Source organism: Acomys russatus, chromosome 11, assembly GCF_903995435.1.
Source record: "Acomys russatus chromosome 11, mAcoRus1.1, whole genome shotgun sequence".
NCBI classification, from domain to species: domain Eukaryota; kingdom Metazoa; phylum Chordata; class Mammalia; order Rodentia; family Muridae; genus Acomys; species Acomys russatus.
The window spans coordinates 40,896,677-40,918,983 of record NC_067147.1 but is presented as its reverse complement, the minus strand read 5'-3'; the positions used below and the strand labels follow the sequence as shown (position 1 = coordinate 40,918,983).

General features: G+C 41.7%; 1 protein-coding gene across 1 annotated transcript; it reads left to right on the top strand.

Annotated features, from left to right (window-relative positions):
• The first annotated feature begins 222 nt into the window (after positions 1-222).
• Sirt1 (sirtuin 1) lies at positions 223-20,692 on the top strand. Its single transcript, XM_051153171.1, has 9 exons — positions 223-659; positions 1,823-1,939; positions 3,342-3,583; positions 7,333-7,485; positions 14,169-14,316; positions 14,700-14,779; positions 16,568-16,754; positions 18,102-18,656; positions 20,292-20,692. Exons 1-9 carry the CDS (start codon positions 281-283, stop codon positions 20,618-20,620), a joined length of 2,190 nt encoding a protein of 729 aa, XP_051009128.1. The 5' UTR covers positions 223-280; the 3' UTR covers positions 20,621-20,692.
• The last annotated feature ends 1,615 nt before the right edge of the window (positions 20,693-22,307 follow it).

The window sequence follows — 22,307 nt, the reverse complement described above, 5'->3', positions numbered from 1 at the left end:
GAGGCGCGGAGAGGCCCGCCTGCCCGCCGCCGAGGGGAGCCGGGCCGCCCAGGGTGGGGCCGGGGAAGGGCCCAGGCCGCGGGCGGCGCCGGGACACGTGACCCGGCGTGTTGTGGTCCGGCCCGCGTGGGTGGCGGGAGCGGCGCGGGGGCGGGGGCGGCGAGGCCCGGGTCACGTGACGGGGTTTAAATCTCCCGCAGCCGAGCCGCGGGGGCGCCAGTGCCGCGCGTCGAGCGGAGCAGAGGAGGCGAGGGCGGAGGGCCAGAGAGGCAGTTGGAAGATGGCGGACGAGGCGGCGCTCGCCCTTCAGGCCGGCGGCTCCTCTTCCGCGGCGGCCGCCATGGAGGCCGCGTCGCAGCCCGCCGAGGAGCCGCTCCGCAAGAGGCCGCGCAGAGACGGGCCTGGCCTCGGGCGCAGCCCGGGCGAGCCGAGCGCGGCGGCGGAGGCGGTGAGCGCCACGGCCCCGGCGGCGCTGTGGCGGGAGGCGGCAGGGGCGGCAGGCGCGGAGCGGGAGGCCCCGGCGACGGCCGCGGCCGGGGACGGAGACAATGGGCCCGGCCTGCGGCGGGAGCCGAGGGCGGCGGGCGACTTCGACGACAACGAGGGCGAGGAGGACGACGAGGCGGCTGCGGCGGCGGCGGCAGCGATCGGCTACCGAGGTGAGTCGCGCGCGGGGCCGCGCAGCCGTGTCCCTCCGCGTCCCCGCCTGTGACCCGGTCGGTCCCCAGGCTGGCCCGGGGCCCCGAGAGCTCCGCGGCGGCGGCGACGGCGGCGCAGCTCGGCCCTGGCTCGGCCGCGCGCCTCCGAGCTCGCCGGCCCTGCAGCGGAGCCGCGCGCGGACTCGCCGCTCGCCTGGGCCGCCTTGCGCTGCGCGCAGTCGCCGGGGCGGCAGGGTCCCTCCCGCAGTTGTCGGTAGAGTTAAGTTTTCCCTCCCTCGTATTCTTTGACCGAAGGAAGCGTCTGTATAAAAGTTGACTCTTCCTCCGTGCACACTTTGGCTTGCAACTTTGGGCTGTCCCGTTGCTCGACCTTCTGCGATTGCGTTTGCAAACTGACACCTGTGTTGCCTTTTTTTTTTTTTTTCCTTTTGCATGGACCTGTGCCTTTTTTGAAGTTAAAGTTTTAATAGGCCAAAGCTGTTTCGTGAGGCATAGTCTTAAAAATATAAGGAAATGGCTCGTCATAAAAACATGACTTTTCTGTGATTGCATTTAGCACTTCGGTATAGAAGAGTGATAATTTTACAGTACTTTTCTGAGTTTTTTTCCCCTCCTAAAATCATGTGCCCTTAACAATTTAAGGTTAAGATTAATTAAATATTGTAATTTTGAAACAAACCTGCATGTTTTCTGCCATATTGACGCCGAGTGTTGTATATGTAATAATGTCATCTTATTGTTTATCTGAAGTTTTTTTTGTACAGAGTTTAATCGGAGTCTGTCAGTATTTGTGGACCATTTAATCCATTTTTTAAAAAGTGTATTAGGGACTGAAATGGTAAATAGCCCTTGATTTTAGCTGTTAAAGGGAAAACTAGTGTAAAAGTATGTTTCATGCTCTTTAAAGCATACATTTATCTCAGCACCCGGGAGGCTGAGGCAGGAGGATTGCTGTTTGAGAGACGCTTTGGCTGGGGCAGGGAAGACATGGCTGGGTTTTTCATTTTAGTGACATTTAGAGATAATATCTTTTTGATGCAAGAAGCTGAGTCTCACCATGTAGGCCAGATCGGCTTTGAAGAACCTTATTGCAGGTATGTGCCACTAGGCCCGGCTAGAGGTGGTTTCAGCAGCAGCCTTTTGCTTTTTTTTTTTTTTTACAGATAGCCTTCTGTTCGCTGATGAAATCATCACTAATGGCTTTCATTCCTGTGAAAGTGATGAAGACGATAGAACGTCGCATGCAAGCTCTAGTGACTGGACTCCACGGCCGCGGATAGGTATGCTTCAGTCCCTACATCTTTGAAATAAATGTCCGTCCGTCCTTCCTTCCTTCCTTCCTTCCTTCCTTCCTTCCTTCCTCCCTCCCTCCCTCCCTCCCTCCCTCCTTCCCTTCCTCCCTTCCTTCCTTCCTTTTTGAGAAGATATTTTGTAGCACAGGCCAATTCAGTGGCTCTGCAGTCTTTTGCACCAGGCTCTGGGGTATACCCCAACCAAGGCTGTCTTTTTTTCTTGTACTTTTTCTTCTGTCTTCCCCCTTCCTCTCCTTCTTTCTTTTCTTAAGTTCTTTGACAGTTTCATGTGTCCCACTCTGGCTTCAAAGTCAGTGTCTAGGATGTAAGGATGGTGTTGAACATCTGATCTTATTGGTTTTACCAGCAGTCTGAGTGCTGGGATTAAAGGTATGCTACACTATGTCCCTTTGTCTGTGGCTGAGGATAGTCTCCTCCTCCTCCTTTTTTTTTTTTTTTTAAGGCAAGGTTTCTCTGTGTAGCCATGGGTGTCCTGGACTTGCTTTGTGGACCAGGCTGGCCTCAAACTCACAGTGATTCACCTGGTTCTGCTTCCTCACGTGCTGGGATTATAGGCGTGCGCCACCATGCCCGGCCATGAGGATAGTTTCTTACCCTTTTTTTATACCTTTTTTTTTTTTTTTTTCTTTTGCTTTGTGTGTAACCAGTTTTGGGTTTTGTTTTGCTTTTTGTTTTTGTTCTTTGTCTGCTTGTTTCTTGAGACAGGATCAAGCCTAGATTGGCTTGAACTCACTGTGTAACCTCTGTTGCCCTTGAGTTTCTGATCTTCTTGTGTGTCTCAATGCTGGGGTTTATAGTTATATGCTACTTGCTACCATACCCCGTGCCCCCCATGTCCCCCACACTTTATACAAAGTTACTCTGTCACCTTTACCACCTAGATTAGTTGGTTGGGTATGGTAAGATTTTTTTCTTGGCCTCCTGAGAATACTAATTCCCAATTGCTGACCAAGCTCACCTAACCTTTAAAATACTCAAAACAGCTAAGCACAATCAAAATACGTAGAAAGGCCAGGCAGTGGTGGCATGTGCCTTCAATCTCCCAGTACTAGGGAAGCAGAGGCAGTTGACATGGCGTTGAGTTCGAGGCCAGCCTGGTCTATGGAGCAAGTTCCAGGACAGCCAAGGCTACACAGAAACCCTGTCTCAAAAACAAAAAACAAACGAACCAAAAACCCTTAGACCTAAGCACCTCTTCCCAAAGCTCTTGATCAGTCAGATAGATCTTGTATGGGTTATGACATGAAAAAATTAAAATTGTATTTTCTTTGCATAGGAAATTTATATGTTGCCAACTTATTACTTGATAAAATAAATGAGGTTTTAACTAGAAGTGGAACTGACCTAAGTCTTTCTTCCGTTAATGTAGGTCCATATACTTTTGTCCAGCAACATCTCATGATTGGCACCGACCCTCGGACAATTCTTAAAGATTTACTACCAGAAACAATCCCTCCACCTGAGTTGGACGATATGACACTGTGGCAGATTGTTGTTAATATCCTTTCAGAACCACCAAAGCGGAAAAAGAGAAAAGATATTAATACAATTGAAGATGCTGTGAAGTTACTACAAGAATGCAAAAAGATAATAGTTCTAACTGGAGCTGGGGTATGTAAGATGCATAAAAGCAGTATAGAAAGCTAGTATATATATATATATTTTTTTTATTCACTTTCCAGTTAATTATTTTTCTGCTCTAGATATAGCCTTTGTTCATGATATATGTGTTTAGAAACTTCGCAAAACTGAGGGCAGCAGCCATTGCTAGGTTAGTTAGCTCAGTGTTTTGAAAGGTCTGACAGCTTTAAGTCTTTACAGTGTAATTGGTAAGTGGAATTATGGCTTTTTTTTTTTTTTAAAGAGTGTGTGTATGTGTGTTTTCACCTGCATGCATGTATGTGTGCCTGGTGCCCACAGAAGCCAGAAATGGGCGCTTTATCCCCAGGATCCCAGGATGGAGTTAGGTGTGGGCCACCATGTGGGTGCTGGCAAACCTAGATTCTCTTCAAGGAGCAGCGGTTCTCTTTAATGGCTAGGCTAGTTGTTTTTAATCTATGTGTATGGGTGTTCTACCTGCATGTGTGCTTTTGTATCATGTATAAAGTGGCCAAGGAATCCAGAAGGCATCAGATCCCCTGAAACTGTAGTGACATATTTGTGAGCCTCAAGTCCTCTGCAAGAGCATGGAGCCATCTTTCTAGCCTCTGGAATTTCAACACATTGTATCCTGGCTCCTAAAGGAGATTTAGAGAAATCAGATTCTTAGCAATGTATGGTAGCAAGGGGCTCTAGTGGAAACAGTTTTCATGGAGAAAGTAGAAACTTAATTTATGGTTAAAATAACAGTAATATTGAGAAGGTAACATTTTTACCTTTTCTTCATTTTAATTCGTTAAGATTGTAGAGACTTGGCCTTTTTTATTTGACTAGGTGTAAGACCAAGTCATACTGTGTTTTGTGTACTATATTGGAAATCATGTTAGCAGTCAGAGCAATTTAAGCAAAGTAAAAAGGTATTAAATGATCGTAAAGAATCCAAGTTGTGGCCAGGCATTGTGGCACACGCCTTTAATCCTAGCACTTGGGAGGCAGAGGCAGGCAGATTTCTGTAAGTTCGAGGCCAGCCTGGTCCACAAAGTGAGTCCAGGACAGCCAAGGGTACACAAAAAAAACCCTGTCTCAAAACAGAAAACAAAAAAGAAACAAAAACAACAACAAAAAACAAAAAAGAAAAGGAAAGAAAAAAAAAAAATCCCAGTTGTGGGAAGCAGAGGCGGTTGAGCATGCCAAAGCATGTCAGTGTGTACCCTTCAACCCCAGAATAGAATTAGTTTTGCCTACAGGTATGATTTAGACAAGGGTTAGCTTGCTTTGTCTTGTTTTGTTTTGTTTTTTAAAGGAAAAACCATGTATTTGTTTTGTGTGTGTGGCAGTTTGTGTGCTGTGGAAGTCAGTACAACCTGGATTGCGAGTTGCCTGTTTCCTTCTGTGAGTCTTGGCTTCAGGCTTGGTTAGAATCACCATACTATTCTTGAGATGGGGGGCTTACTTGTACCCCTGGCTGGCCTGGAACTTGGTAGAAATCCTCCCAACTATTAGGACTGTTTAAGGTATTTCTACCATGCTTGGCTGGTGGTTTGGGGGTTTTTTTTTTTTGAGACCAACTCTATAGCCTGGGATAGTCTCAACCTTGCAGCCATCCTTCTGTTGCCGCCTCCCGAGTATTGGAATTAGGCCTGTGTTCCAGAGACAGTTTTTCCTCTTTTACTCCAAGTTGAACGAATCCTGTAAAACTGAAACAAAATAAAGCTTGTTGTGTGCCCTATTTAGAGTGTCAAGGTTTATCTGAAGAAAAAAAGATTGTGTCTAAAGGTTTTGTCGTTTTTATTTATTTAGAGACAGAATCTCACTATGTACCTCTGGTTGTCCCTTGTAGACCAGGCTGGCCTCAGAGTTGTAGAGATCCATATTTCTCTGCCTCCCAAATACTAAGATTAAAGGCCAGTGACATCTGGTTATTAACAATAAAATATTTTTGTGTTAAAATATATTTGTGTAGCCAGGTGTAGTGGTGCATGCCTTTAATTCCAGCACTCAGGAGGCAGAGGCAGGTTAGGGCTGGGGAGCAAATTTCAGGACAGCCAGGGCTACACAGAGAAACCTTGTTTTGAAACCCCCTTCACTGGCTCTTTATTATTGTAATTTGTTATTTTACCTGCTGAACCTGGGGCTTACCACACGATAGGCAGATACTCTAAACTAACCTATCCTTAGTCCTTATTTCCTTTGAGATGGGCTGTCACTATGTTGCTCAGAGTGGCTACCTGAGCACAAATGATTCTGCCTCAGCTACCTTAGCACTGACTATAGATATGAATCATTGGTCTGAAATTTGTCATATTAAAAATGACATCTTCAGCTAGTCTTTGTGATGCATTTCCTTTAATCCCAGCATGTACCTGTCAGGACCTAACCTGACTGTAACCTCTCAGCCTTAGGGTGTAGAGACAGCCAGCCGAACCAAAGTGGTAAGGTCCAAATCAGCAAGACACTATCTCAAAAAATGACAAGCTGGGTGACCCATGCTTTAATACTAGCACTGGTGAGGCAGAGAAAGTATGTATCTGATTTCCAGGTCAGCCAGGGATATATAGTGAGATCCTATCAAGTAAAAGGAAAAACCCACTAAGAAGAGACTTGATATCCTATGAGTATATACAGAGGGAAAACGTCCCCTCAGTCACAGTCATAGGGCAGGGGAGTAAGGTGAAATAGAAGGGAGGGAGGATAAAAAGAATGGGACAACAATTGAGATGTAGTATGAATAAATTAATAAAATAAATTTTTTTTAAAAAAGAAAAAAACCCAAAGATCCCATATATAAGTAAATACTTGTTATATTCTTGGGCTGGAGAGATGGCTCAGAAATGAAGAGCTCCTACTGATAGGCAGGGACCCAGGTTCATTTCCCAGCACCTGTATGTCAATTCAACAAGTGCATGATCCTGATGCCTTCTGACCTCTGTGGGCACCAGGCACCCATGTAGAGCACATAAATACATCTAGGCTCCCATATGCACATATATAATAAAAGCAATAAAGCCTAATGGGTTTTGAAAAAAACCTACTTTCTTGTGGTATGTGTTGGGCAGCTGTAACTATTGAACAATATACCAAGTATCCCACCCTTTTCTGAAAATGGTTTTGCCGCTGTGATTGTCCCCAGCCAATCCTGGAGCTCAGAGCCTAAGCAGCCCTTCAGTCTCCCTGAGTACCTCAGCCGTCAGGCCTGGACCACTGTGCTCAGGGTACAGCATATTGCTGAGAGAAGTTTCAGAACTGGAGTATTTTTGAGGTAGCAAAAGCAGGCCATGTGAGAACAGTTTGGCATGATTATCTGGTAGGAAGTCTTAACTACTTTGGTTAAAAAAATGGAAATGACTTAACTCCAACCAATTATATTTGTTTTAATTTGTTTAAGTGCTTAAAGTTTAGATTAGCCATTAAAAACAGTATGTGGCAGATTTAATTATACTCATTAACTTACGTATTATACCTATATTTTAAATTAGGATTATAGTTTTTTAGGTTTTTCAAGACAGGGTTCTCTCTGTGTAGCCTTGGCTGTCCTAGACTTGCTTTGTAGACAAGACTGGCCTTGACCTCACAGAGATCCACCTGCCTCTGCCTCCTGAGTGCTGGGATTAAAGGTGTGCACCACCACACCCAGCTTTAGTATTTCTGTTCCCCAAACTCACACTGTCTTTTCATACCTTACCACCATATTGTATGTAGTAAAGATACTAATTATGAAGGTAGATGATTTAATGGGATGAATTATGTTTTGTATATGCCAGGTTTCTGTTTCCTGTGGGATACCCGACTTCAGATCGAGAGATGGTATTTATGCTCGCCTTGCAGTGGACTTCCCAGATCTCCCAGATCCTCAAGCCATGTTTGATATTGAGTATTTTAGGAAAGATCCAAGACCATTCTTCAAGTTTGCAAAGGTATTGAAAGTTTTTGTCTTTCATGAAAGTGTTCTCATGTATAGTTTTCTTAAGTTTACATTCATTGCCCATTGAATTGGATGTTACCAGTGTGGTAGCCAGAACTTCTGTTGTTTTAGGATTGATTTTAAATAATGTACTTTTGGTCTTTGCTTGTGTGTGTCACCCTCTCCTTTGGACGATTGTAGATCATATAAAAATGACCTGTTTTGACTTTTAAATATTTTTTTCTGAGTCATAAAGGTATATAGGACCTACTGTGGTATGTTTTGTAGTGGACAAATTTTAACATATGCATCTGTCTGAAAAATGATTTTTAATTATAGAAGGTTGAGATTATACTTTTTAGTAAATAGATTACAGAAGATCCTTCTAGATTTCCTAGTTCATAAGTCAGTCACCATAACTACATGTGGCTATTGAATACTTGAAATATGTGGGCGTAAGTGGAAGGCATACTTGGTGGATTTTGAAGACTTTGTGAAAGAAAAGTGAAGTAGTCTACTAACTGCATATATTAAATACTAACAAGCAAGCAAATACTATGTTTGGGAATATGTTCAGGAGCCAGGCAACGTGGTGCATTCCTGCAGTCCCAGAATTCAAGAGGTAGGCAGGAGACTCTGATCAGCCAGGCCGGCATCATGAGACTCAGCTTCAGAAACAAAAGTGACCAAGTTTTTTTTATTAGGCATTTCAAAGTTTTACTTTAATGTGAACCAGAAAATTGAACACTTGGCTCCATGAATCTGCTGTGCAGTTCTACTATAGAGTATAGCGTATACATTATCCCAAGATTTTGGTCATTAGAAAATTGCAAGATTTTTCTGCAGTTTAATCTTAAAAGATTTTTTGTTTGTTTTGCTTTTGTTTTTGAGACAGTCTGATGTAGGCTGGTCTTGAACTTTGCTTAGCTGTGGAGGATTTTGAACCTTGAACTCCATCTGCTGTGATTATAAGCAAGAGGCTCCATGCCTGGCTGTAGTTAACTGTTATGAAATGTGGAAGGACATTTGAAAGGTTCTTCTGCATTAGATGTTTTAGAGAATCCAAAAACTAAACAGGGGGCTTAAAAAGTTTCATCTCTGGAGGGCTGGGGGGGGGGTGAATGGTGGTGCACATGCCAAAGTGCAACTGTGGATGTAATAGGACACCTTTAGGAAGTTGGGTTCCCCCATGTTACAAGAGTTCCTGGAATTGAACTCAGGTCAGCAGGTTTGGCAGCAAACTTTAACTCACTGGTCCATCTCATATCTTGTAAGCCCTAAGATGGATTGCACAGGCTATCTTCATATGGTATATTTACAAAATTGTAAGGCAATGCTCTTACTTCTTACCTCGGCATCCTAGGTGCTGGGATTAGAGAATGGGCACACTGTGCAGTCAGATGTGAACCTGTGGTTAGACTGTTTCAAAGAACAGTGAGCAAACAGTCAAAGATTGATTTTTTTCCCCCCTTCCTTTTCTCTCTTTTGTTTTTGTTTTTGAGACAGGGATTCTCTCTGTAACCAGTCTGGCCTCAAATTCACAGAGATCCACCTGCCTCTGCCTTCTGAACCCTGCGATTTAAGGCATGCACCACCATAGCTTGACTGTCAAAGATTCCTTGATGGATGCAGGACACTGATGTTTTATGAGTTTAGTTAGTAGACACAGGTTTAGAAACACTAGAAGGTAACTAAAAGTTACTTTCATATCTTACACAGGCATAGCTGGTTAGTGAATCTATGTTAGTATCCCCAAGATTTTTCTTGTAAATTTATGTTGTCAGTCTGGGAAACTACATTGCCAGAACTAATCTTTTTTTTTTTTTTTCCCCACTCTCTTGCCAGTACTGTCAAGTGCAGATACATACCCTAAAATTAAGGGGGCCCATAAATTTTTAAAATTACATTTACTTACTTTGTGTATGGACAGGCATTATTTTGTTCCTCTTCAGGGGACGATAAAGGCTGGAATTCCAGTAAGCCTAGCATGAAAATGCTCTCCAATAATGTGTAACAAGCCAGCCCTACATGTCCCTTATTCCAGGGTTCAGAAGGATCTCATGAGTTCCAGGCTAGCCTGGAACTCATTACAGAGTGAATAGTACACAGTGGTAGAACTTTTCTTTTTTTTAAGCAAAGGCCCTGGTTTATGCCCCCAGCAATGGACACACATGCTAAATTGTGTTTCTGTTCTTAAGTTTTAATTGTGTTTATGGGGCAGGCTGGGGGCATAAAAAATGAGCCTTCAATAAATAAAAAGATATAAATGAGAATTAAATAACCTTAGTTTATCAATGATATTCTGTGCATAGACCCTAAAAGCTCCTCTAAAAAACAACTCCTCTCTGTACATCACTTAACACAAATGGCTGGGAAGGAAATCTGGAAAAGGCCTTCATAGTCACCTCAAACAGCAAAGGATAGAGAGATGAGCCAGTGCTTATGAGTGCATATTGCTTCTTGCACATTTCAGAAGTCAGTTTCCAACATCTATGTCCAGAGGCTTTACTAGTCCCAATGAAATCCCATGCTGCTGGCCCGCAGGTCTCTACTTCCATGGCACCTGCACTCCCCCACACCAACAACCCCAGACATTAAACATGCATGTAGTTACACGCTTTAAAATAGGAGCTAGAGAAATGGCTCAGCAGTTAAGAGCACTTGTTCTTGCACAGAGGACCTGAGTTCAATTCCTGCCATGTACATGGTGGCTCAAAACCATCCAAAACTCCACTGTTCTAGGAGGTCCAGTGCCCTCTGCTGACATCCCTGGGCACCAGGCAAGCATGTGGTACATGTACATACTACCTCAGGCAAAACATTTATACCTATACTATTTATTTTTTAAATAAAAAAACAAGGGTTAGGTATGGTAGTGCAGGTCTTTAATCTCAGTACTCTGGAGAGAGACAGGTGGATCTCTGTGTTTCAGACCAGCTAGGACTATATAATGAGACCATGTCTTTAATTCAGTCTTAATATATATGAAAAATGTATAACATGACGTATGTATATTGTGTTATTGCATTATATAATGTGAAATACAAGTGCGTGGGTTTTGTCTATACATGTTCAAGTTCAGTAGGGATTAGTATATAGCTTTACTAATTGAAATTGTTGTATTTGGTTAGACTGATTGTCATACTATGAAAAAAAGCTTGCTCCTTTTCTGATGTGATGAAATCATAATGTATAATTCCATGTATGGCTGACTAAGCTATGGATTTATTTAAGTGGACATATAAGCACATGCTCATGGTATACATTATATTGCTGTGTATACATTATAGAATGGCTATATCAAGTTAGTAATATCCATTTTGACATGCTTATTTCTACTCTTACAATCAGACATTACAGGTACACAGTATTTTAATTGTCATATCTATGTTGTACAATAAATTGTCTAAACATAATTCTCTCTCAGATTGCGTGTCATCTCACCAGCTTTTTCCCAGTCTTGCCCTATCCTCTTAACTGAGAATTAATTGCTGATGACTGGGAGCTGGCATATGAGCACTATTAAATTCTCCTGTACTGTCCTTCGGTCATTTCAGGCCATGCCCACTTAAGAGAGTATCTGACTGTTTTTGCTATATGAGACAATATGGCAAAATGTATAGCCCATAAATCCTAAAATACTCACTGTTGTGACCTTAGATAGAAAAGGTGTTCTGGTAAAGTTAAATATCCTCCACGAGCTGGGTGGTGGCGCACGCCTTTAATCCCAGCACTTGGGGAGGTAGAACCAGGCAAATCACTGTGAGTTTGAGGCCAGCCTGGTCTACAAAGTGAGTCCAGGACAGCCAAGGCTACACAGAGAAACCTTGTCTCAAAAAACCAAAAAATCCTCTATGAGGTAGCTGGCAAAAAGTTTTGAACAGTGGAGATTACTCCTGGGGTTTAAAGAATAAGATGAGTATGAAAAGGGACCTTACTAGAATTTTTGTTTACATTTTCCCCTTATTAGCATGTGTGTGGTGTGCATGTGTATTTTTGCATGTTGTTAAGTGGTGGCCAGAAGTTGACCTTGGGTGTTTATCTACTGCTCTCCACCTGAGGTGTGGCCGCAGGGTCTCCTGCTGCACTGTTGAGCTGGAGTCCCCTGTTTCTGCCTCCTGAATGCAGGAGTTTGAGTGCTGGCCTCAGGCTTGCAGTGCAAATGCTTACCCAGTGACCTATCTCTGCAATCCTTAACTTTCTTTGGTGGTGCTAGGGATTGACCTCTGTGCCTCCCATCCCACATGCTGGGCCAGAACGACACCATTGCAGGTGCCACCAACCTTCAAGCCTTCATAGAATGGAGGATTTAGGTTGTTTCTTACCAGACTCATCTGTCTTCCCCTGTTCTACAACTCTAAAATTGGGTGGATCTTGAGTTTTTAGGGGCTGCCTTTTAGGGTCTTTGCTTATATAAGCGAGACTTAGAGGAAGAAAGCATCACTGAGGGGAAGCTTTCCTGAGTGTTAGCGTTTTTTGTTTTGTTTTCTTTTGTTTCCAAGACAGGTTTCTTTCTATACCCCTGGCTGTCTGGGAACACAGTTTGTAGATAAGGCTGGCCTCAAACTCAGAGATCTACCTGCCTCTACCTCTGGAGCTCTGGGAATAAAGGTTTGTGCTACCAACACCAGGCAGAGTGTTAACTTAAAAAAAAAAAAAAAATCAGCTGGGAGTGGTGGCTCAGGCCTTTAATCCCAGCATTTGAGGCAGGGGATCTCTGTGAGTTCTCGGCCAGCCTGATCTACAAAGCAAGTCCAGGACACCCAAGGCTATACAGAGAAACCCTGTCTCAAAAACAAAAAAAGCAAACAAAAAAGGTTTCAGAGTGTTCAGATCTGAGGTGGAGGACCTATTTTTTAAGATTTGAGATTTCCAATCTGGAAGACTTAACCCATATTTTATAATCCCCAGACTATCTGATTTGCAGTTAAAAGTTCTTTTAGAATTTTGTATTTCTGGCTATTCCTTAGTTTACCTCTGTGTGACGGGATTGCATGCATGTGCCACTTGGTCCAGTTCATGAGTGTTTTCTGTGTACATTGGAATGAAAAACAAAAAAATCCTGGATTTTTTTTTTTTTTTTAAATAATGGACCACCACATGGCTTTGTCAATAGAACTAGTTTATTGCTGGGCATGGTGGCACACATCTTTAATTCCAGCACTCAGGAGGCAGTGGCTCTTAGCCTGGTCTACATAATAAGTTCCATAACAGCCAGGCCTATGTAGAGACAGACCTTGTCTCAAAAAATAAATAAGAAAATGAAATGAACCAGGTTTAAATCTTATGTAGCAATTATGAGTGGGAAAACTATTTCTAAATTTGGGAGTTACTAAATAGGTTAAAAGTAAAGTCCTTTAATCTTACAGAAGGGAAGATCTGCAACCCTGTTATTACAGTTCCTGTGTGGTTTTCCCATGTGCTTTTACACACAGAATCATCCATATATGCACTTAATTTCAGTTTTTTGCTTAAAATCAAAAAGATTACATCCTGGTGACTAACTTACTTTTTTCTTGTGTGTGATGGACTATTTTTCAGGACAGTGCACGAGAGCCTTTTCATTCTTTCAGTGGCTGAATATTCCACTGTATGGATGTCCCTTACTGTACAACCAGTTTCTATGTTGATGGATATATGTTGTATTATGTTGTATTTAGTTTTTGCTTAACAGTACAATGGGTTGGACCCTATAATGTAAGGAAGTAGATAGTATAAACTTTTAGAAAACTTGAAAGAAAAAAGAAGAAACTTCCCTTTGCCATAGTCACTTACTAAATGAAATTTAATAAAAACACTGTCAAAAAAAGTTGGGAGGACCAGGGGCTGGAGAGATGGCTGAGCAGTTAAGAGTACTGGCTGCTCTTCCAGAGGATCCAGGTTCAATTCCCAGCACTCACATAGCAGCTCACAACTGTCTGTAACTCTGGTTCTGGGGATCTGACACCCTCACACAGACATACATGCAGGAAAACTATTAATGCACATAAGATAGATAAGTAAATAAATGTACATATTAAAGTTGGGAGAACCAAAATTGATACTTTTTCTCTGATCTTTTTGCCATGTGTATATCTGAATTCTTTGTTTTTAAAGAAGAAACAGCATTGAAGCATTATTTGGGGGGAAAAACACACACACAAAATCCAGCAACTCAGCATTCATGAGCAGCTCTGTTCTATCCCAGTATGTGCCTGTGCAGTGGAAGGAAAGCAATTTTGGTAAGGAATTAAAACTTCAGCTTTAAACTCCCAGCAGGTTGATATTTATGAATGATGAATCAAAAACAAGTTTTTAAATAATACATTGACAGCTTTTTTTTTTAGTCGTGAAGTCACCATCCCTTTGATAGCTGTAATTTCAATGTAAAGTTTCCCTTTTTCCCTTAAAGAAAAAAATCTGAACTTGCAGCCATCAAAATTTAGATGTACCTGAGGTATGTATTTCTTCTGATTTACATAATACCTATTAAGGTGTGTTTATAGGTCAGCTGATTTTGTTCAAGGGGCCAAGTTTTCATACAATAACAAGCCTTTTCTAGGTGTGCCATCCTTCTAGATGCTTTAAAATGCTCATGTATCCTGCTTGTTGAAGTGCATATGTGGGAGTTATCATTAGTACCTTTTTGGCTAAACATAAGTAGATAGGTGTTATGCTTATTTCATTAATTAATTTTCTCCCTTTCGCATTATACAGGAAATATATCCCGGACAGTTCCAGCCGTCCCTGTGCCACAGATTCCTGGCTCTGTCAGATAAGGAAGGGAAGCTACTTCGGAACTATACGCAGAACATAGATACCTTGGAGCAGGTGGCAGGAATCCAAAGGATCATTCAGTGTCATGGTTAGTAAAAGTCACAGTGGCTTTCTGTAATGTGCTGTTTAGTTTAATAGGAGCATAAGGCTGGGGAAGAAGCTGCTGTCTAGTAACACGTATTAATTTGATAATCTTGAGTGTTCAGAGCCAGCCTTGACTACACAGGACATAGCTGTGCTAAAGTAACTCAATTGGAACCTCCCGGTTGCAGAGTTTTAGCACTTGTGGAGTTATTTTGTTGCAGCTTGTAGCTTTACATGATAAGGAAGACAAAGGCATGTCTTCTTAATATACAAACCATATCACATGCATTACATTCCTTACAAGGCCTCACAGGGGAAGTCAGGTTACGTCTTCTGCTCTAGCCACAAAGTCCCTGCAGTAAAGCAGTTACATTCTCGTTGTTTTAGGTTCCTTTGCAACAGCATCTTGCCTGATTTGTAAATACAAAGTGGATTGTGAAGCTGTTCGTGGAGACATATTTAATCAGGTAATTTAATTCTTGCTAACTTCAGGAATTGTGTAAGTTTGATTTTTGTTGCATTCATATTTTCCCCCGAGATGTATGTGTTATATAGAATGTTGGAAATTCTGGTTAATTTTTTTTTTTTTTTTTTACCTTAAGTACAAAACCTTGCAAGCTGAGGATGTTAGAGCACACTAAGGAGGTTGAGGCAGGGGGATTGTGAGGGCCAGGCTAATCTGAGCTAGATAAGTAGTGTCTCACTTAAAAAAATATCTTGGAATGTTGTTCAGTTGGTAGACTGGCTGCTTAGCATTTAGAACCGCAGGTTTGCTCTCCAGCACCAGTGAATGTGGTGTGTGGGCACATGCCTGTAATCCAGCACTTGGAGAAGCAGCTGGGAGTCATGGTCATCTACAAACAAGTCTGAAGCCAGCCTGAGTGACATGAGACCGTTTCTCAAACTTAAAGTCCTCTTCAGTACCTCCCAAGTAACGCCTTACTATTGAAGTCTAGAATAGGAGGCCAGGTCACAAGTTGCAGTGAATGTCTTTGGCTTCCCTTCTCACTTTTGGTCAGAATTGGAGTCTTTCTTTTATTAGTTGTGGTAAGATTTAAAACATGTTTGAAATGATAGTGAAGTGTTTATTACAGGACAATACAGAAATATGTCCTGTAGCCCTAACTGCATGGTCATGATGACCAGTAAAGACAGTATATTCAAATCGAAGTAACTTCTCCCCTCCCCCCAGACAGGGTATGTAGTCCTGACTGTCCTAGACTCACTTTGTAGACTAGGCTCGCCTCGAATTTACATTGATCCGCCTGCCTCTGCCTCCCGAGGGCTGGGATTAAAGGCCTGCACCACCATACTCAGCTTGAAGTAACTTTTATTTGCCTGATTTAATTGTCTTAGAAGCTTACTGTCTCCTTCTGCTAACCTAGGCCTGGTCCTGGAAACTTCTAACCTCCACACAATCTAATCTAGACACTGAGTGTTTTCAGCTTCTTAGACTTACTGCTGAATAAGCTCTACCTTTCTAGCTCTTTCAGCTGTTCTGGCTCAAAACTCTTCTAGCTGATGGATTCAATCTGGTTTCTCTCGGCTTCAAATTTTTTGCTCTACTTGCCCTCAAACTATAGCAATCTGTTCTAACCTTCTGGTTCCTCTGTCGTCACCTGTGTCGAGCTTGTTCTACTTGTCTCTGTAAAACTCTCCTGGTAATACTGCTTGCTCTCCCGTCTCTCTACTGCTCTCAAATTGGTCACCTCTCTTCTTTCTTGTGAGAGTTGGGCAAATTCTATTCTGTCAAATCTTTGATTCATCACTTTTCTTTTCAAATATGGGTGCTTCCTTCTACAAACTATCCTTACCTTCATTGTTTGGGATTAAAGGTATATACTTTAAAAAAGAAAAAGGTACATACTAAGGGAATGTCTGTATTCCAGCCAGAGTAGCCATGTTCTGGATTAGAATCCTTTACAAATGGGAGTCATTTTTCACAAACATTTTAAAAAGAACAAGATGTTTTGTTTGCATACATTTTCTCAGGCTTTTTTTTGCATGTGTGTGTACCCAGGTGGTTATGACAGCATATTTGTGGAGGCTAAAAGACCAGGGGTGTGTGGAGTCAGCTCTCCACTTCTACATTGGATTCTGGGGGTTGAATTTGGTTGTCAAGCTTGGTGGGAATTGCCTTCACCTGCTGAGCCATCACTCTGGCTCCACAATAGATACTATACACAGCTTTTATGTCTCCTGGGAATGTTGACTACTGCTAACTTGGGCTCCCTTTACTTTCACATTTCCTGTAGGTAGTTCCTCGGTGTCCAAGGTGCCCAGCTGATGAGCCACTTGCTATCATGAAGCCAGAGATTGTCTTCTTTGGTGAAAATTTACCAGAACAGTTTCATAGAGCCATGAAGTATGACAAAGATGAAGTTGACCTCCTCATTGTTATTGGGTCTTCTCTGAAAGTAAGACCAGTAGCACTGATTCCAAGTAAGTTGACGGTTTAGGGGACAGACAGTTCTGCATGCCATGGGTTGTGGACCTATGTATTTTACTGTTTTTATTTAGAGAATAGTTGAAGGTCTAAGCTTTGTTTTTTAGGTAGTCTTCATAAAGTAACATTTTGGAATAGGAATGGGGCTGTGAATACAGAAGTAATGTCAAATTTTAGTTAAAGCTTATATAGAATCAAAGCAAAGTTTGGGACTGGAACTTCTCTGTAGACTGGGCTGGCCCCACAGAGAGATGACTGCTCAAGTAGCATCCTGAATGCTGGAATCAAAGGCATATGCTACTCCCAGCTCATCTTTGGTAGCCAAGAATGGTAGTACACCCCTGTTTGAACACCATGTGGTGGTGTGGTGAAAGTAGGGGGCCAAGAGCAATAATGTCTGCTACATAGCAAATTTTGAGGCCAGCCTGGGATAAATGAAAAAATAAAACCTAATGGTTGAAGTTTTGAAAGGACTTTTGCTTCTGTCCAGGACCATGGTATAATGGCCAACATAATCCCAGCAGGTGGATCTCAGTTTGAGGGTGGCCTGGCCTACATATTGAGTTCCAGAACAGCCAGGGCTATATAGTGAGACCCTGTCTTGACCCACCCCCCAACCAAATGTCCAAGCTTGTGTCATTCTTGAATTTCTTTTTTCATGCTTCTGTTGCCACCTCCAATGTGTGAAGCAGCTAAGGAGAACTGGGACATTTCAGTTACATTGGATGTGGCCTTTCATAATCAAGAGGACAGGAGATTTAGCCTTCCAAATACCTGTTACGCTAACAGTCCTGGCTGTCCTCAGACTCACCTGCCTCCACCTCCCAAGTGCTGGGATTAAAGTGAAGTCATGAACTTCCCTGCAATAGATTTTTACTTTTTTTTTTTTTTTTTTTTTGGTTTTTCAAGACAGGGTTTCTCTGTGTAGCCTTGGCCATCCTGGACTCACTTTGTAGACCAGGCTGGCTTTGAACTCACAGCGATCCGCCTGCCTCTGCCTCCCGAGTGCTGGGATTAAAGGCGTGCGCCACCACGCCCGGCTAGATTTTTACTTTTTAAAGCTAGTTTCAGAGGATTTTTGTGATTTAAGCATTTAAGCTTTCTAAGCTGGAACACCTGAAATCTCAGCTGAGGCTGGGACAGGACTGCTATGAGTTAAGGCCACAGAATAAAGAAGACAACCTGAGAAAAACACATATTGTTTATTATTGAGAACAAATGGTTTTGAAAAATGCAAAATGCTTACAAAACAGATTTGTATGCCCCCCCTTTGTTGTGTAGATGGAGTCTCACTATGTCCCTTGAACTAACTCCCTTTTTCATTTTTTTCCACCCTGTTTTAGGTTCCATACCCCATGAAGTGCCTCAAATATTAATAAATAGGGAACCTTTGCCTCATCTGCATTTTGATGTAGAGCTTCTTGGAGACTGTGATGTCATAATAAATGAGTTGTGTCATAGGTTAGGTGGCGAATATGCCAAACTCTGTTGTAACCCTGTAAAGCTTTTGGAAATTACTGAAAAACCTCCACGAACACAAAAGGAACTGGTTCATCTTTCGGAGTTGCCACCAACACCTCTTCATATTTCAGAAGACTCCAGTTCCCCTGGAAGAACTGTACCACAAGATTCGTCTGTGATTGCTGCATTTGTGGACAAAACAACAAAGAACAGAATTGATGATTTAGAAGTATCTGAATCAAAAGATTGTGTGGAAGAAAAATCACAGGAAGTACAGACTTCCAGGAATGTTGAGAGCATTAATGTGGAAAATCCAGATTTCAAGGCTGTTGGTTCTAGTACAGGAGACAAAAACGAAAGAACTTCTGTTGCAGAGACAGTGAGAAAATGCTGGCCCAACAGACTTGCAAAGGAACAGATCAGTAAGCGGCTTGACGGTAAGGAATGCCTTTTCCCCCCTTCTTTTTCTAAAATTAGTACCCAGTGTTCTGTCTGCAGCCAGAAGAGGGCACCAGATCTCACTATAAATGGTTGTGAGCCACCATGTGGTTGCTGGAAATTGAACTCAGGACCTTTGGAAGAGCAGATAGTGCTCTTAACCTCTGAGCCATCTCTCCACCCCAAGGAATGCTTCTTGAACCATTTTCACAGTATTGTGATTGAAGATGAGAACCAGTGTCAGATAATAACTTTTGACATTAGTTATCAAGGTAGTGCTATGTGTGTAATAAATTAGAAGAGGTTTGGGTGATTATTTATTATATGTATGATTAAACCCAGGGCTTCAAGCAGCTAGTGCAATTTTCAAAAGTAGAAATGGTTTAATAATATGACTCACCAGATAAAGGCACTCTTTCCCTACCTCCTCAGCAAAGGACTGACATGCTCACTGTGGGTCAATTTATACCCACAGCCGACACTGTTCTGGCAGGGTGGGAAAGCTCAGGATTGAAGATGTATGAACCCCTTGGAAGGTCTGTGAGGTAAACTATGAGGCTGGCTTGTAAGATCTAGAAAATAGGATACCTTTCTTTAAGTTACACATATGAGCACTCTGCATGCATGCCTGCATTACATAAGTGAGCATCAGATCCCATTATAGATGGTTGTGAGGTACCAGTGGTTGCTGGGAATTGAACTCAGAACCTTTGGAAGAGCAGCCAGTGTTCTTAACCCGAGCCACCTCTCCAGTGCCCCGTTACTATTTTTTTAAAGAATTATTTATCCTTTAATCCTATCTCTGTAAATTCAAGGCCAGCCTGGTCTACAAAGCGAATCCCTGTCTCAAAAAACAAAAACAACAAAGTATTTTTAAATTTTATTATAAACACAATGTTCTACAGGCCAGAAGATGGCACTAGATCTCATTATAGATGTTGTGAGCCACCATGTGGTGGCTGGGAATTGAACTCAGGATCTTTGGAAGAACAGCCAGTGCTCTTACTCGCTGAACTATCATCTCTCCAGCTCCCTGGGATACCTTTCTATTTTTGTTTTGTCCTAACAGCTGTCAACATAGGTGGAATAGTTTACTTTTTTGAGGATCCAAGATACTATATGTATGGGTAAATCCTAACTTTAGCTTAAATTTTTCCCCCCAAGACAAGGTATCTCTGTGTAGCTTTGGCTTTCCTGAACTCAACTTTGTACACCAGGCTGGCCTCGAAGTCTGCCTGCCTTTGCCTCCCAAGTGCTGGGATTAATGGCCACCACGCGCCGTTTTGCTTGTATCTTATATACACATTTGCCCCTGGAAACCATAGGCTTGCAGCAGTCCTTATTATTGGTCTTTTAGTCAAAAGTATATTCATTTCAGATCATGTTGGCTAATTTGCAGTTTCAGAAAGAACAGACTAATGATAGAACTGTCAGATTTGAAGATAACGATGTAAGCCAGGTATGGTTTTTATATAACCAATATCTGGTGAGTTCAAGGCAAAACTGTCTCAAACAGGAACAAGCCAGTAAAACCACAGAATAGAAAGTTTGTGAACCTTTCAAATTAGCTGTACTTAATATTTAAGTCTGCTTAGTAAGTCAAATGACATTTACTTCTTACTGCTGTATTTCAGGCAATCAGTACCTGTTTTTACCACCAAATCGTTACATATTCCATGGTGCTGAGGTGTACTCTGACTCTGAAGATGATGTCTTATCCTCTAGTTCCTGTGGCAGTAACAGTGACAGTGGCACATGTCAGAGTCCAAGTTTAGAAGAACCCATGGAAGATGAAAGTGAAATTGAAGAGTTCTACAATGGCTTGGAAGATGAACCGGATAGACCTGAAAGTGCTGGAGTATCTGGATTTGGAGCTGATGGAGGGGACCAAGAAGTAGTTAATGAAGCTATAGCCACGGGGCAGGAAGTTCCAGATGTAAACTATCCATCAGATAACTCATAATACTACTGCAGTTGTCCAGGTACAGGGATTGCTCCACCAGCATTGGGAACTTCAGCATGTCAAAAATGAATGTTTTTCAAGGAAACCAGAAGGATGTAATATTTATAGACTGGAAAATAGATTGTCTTCTCGGGTAATTTTTAAAGTTCCATCATTTCTGTACTTGTACATTCAACACTAACTTTTTTAAAGGTACTAGGTATCTTTAATCAGCTATTGGTTGACTTTTCCTTTAAAGGTTCATTTGTATGATAACAACTGTATGTATATATAATTTTGGTTTTGCCTAATGAATTTCAACATTTAAATTTTCAAAAAGCCATTGGAATGTTAATGTAAAGGGAACAGCTTATCTAGACCAAAGAATGGTATTTCACACTTTTGTTTGTAACATTGAATGAAATCCCGAATTTCTTCTGTTCTGCTGAACTTTTACTTTTTAGCACAGTTACCTTTTAAACACTGGCATTTTCCAAAACTTGTGGCAGCTAACTTTATAAAATTAGATGACTTGTAATGTGAGAAGGAAGTCAGCACATGTGGGGAATAGTCAGAACTTGGTTCAGAGTTTGAAGTGTATTTATTACTTAAGGTGGTTTTTGTACTTGCTGCAGACATATGGTAATGTCCAAACAGGCCCCTAAGACTAACCACGGATGATTTGGAAATGTTTCAGTTGCTCTAGAAACAATAGTGCCTGTCTGTAAGTCTCCTTAGTTTGAATTTTTGCCATTGTTTAAATACCTATCACTGTGGTAGAGCCTGCATAAATCTTCACCACAAGTATTAAACTGCCAAGATGTGAATATGCAAAGCCTTTCTGAATCTAATAGTGGTACTTCTACTGGGGAGAGTGTAATATTTTGGACTGCTGTTTTTCCATTAATGAGGAAAGCAATAGACCTCTTAATTAAAGTTCCAAAGTCCTAAAATAAATTGTAACTTAACCAGAAAGTACATTGTTTCCTGTTGAGAGGATTTGGTGTAATGTATCCCAAAGCGTTAGCCTTGTGTTATGGAGACGAATACAAATCCAATAGTCAATGAAACTAGTTATTTATTTAAAAAGCTTAGCTTGCCTTAAAACTAGGGAACAATTTTTCTGAACTGCAGAAGCCTTTCAAATAGTTCACACCTCAGAAAAACACCCCCCCCCCAAAACCAAAAACACAGTATTTATTTTACAGACTTCTTTGGAACATTACCCCCAAATTTAAATATGAATTCATATGTTGGTTTAGTATTTATTACAAAATAAGGGTTTGAAATATAGCTGTTCTTTATGCATAAAATACCCAGCTAGGACTGTAACTGCCAGGAGAAAAACTATAAAGTGGCTCATTTCCCTAACTAAAAAAGATCTCTCAATCTGAATTTATTTGGCTAAAGAATGCAGTACACTTAGTTTTCCATTTGCATGATGTGTTTGTGCTATAGACAATATTTTAAATTGAAAATTTTGCTTTAAATTATTTTTACAGTGAAGACTGTTTTCAGCTCTTTTTATATTGTACATAGACTTTTATGTAATCTGGCATATGTTTTGTAGACTGTTTAATGACTGGATTATCTTCCTCCCAACTTTTGAAATACAAAAGCAGTGTTTTATACTTGTATCTTGTTTTAAAGTCTTATATTAAAATTGTCATTTGACTTCCCCACCCCCCCCCACCCCCAACTTCAATGT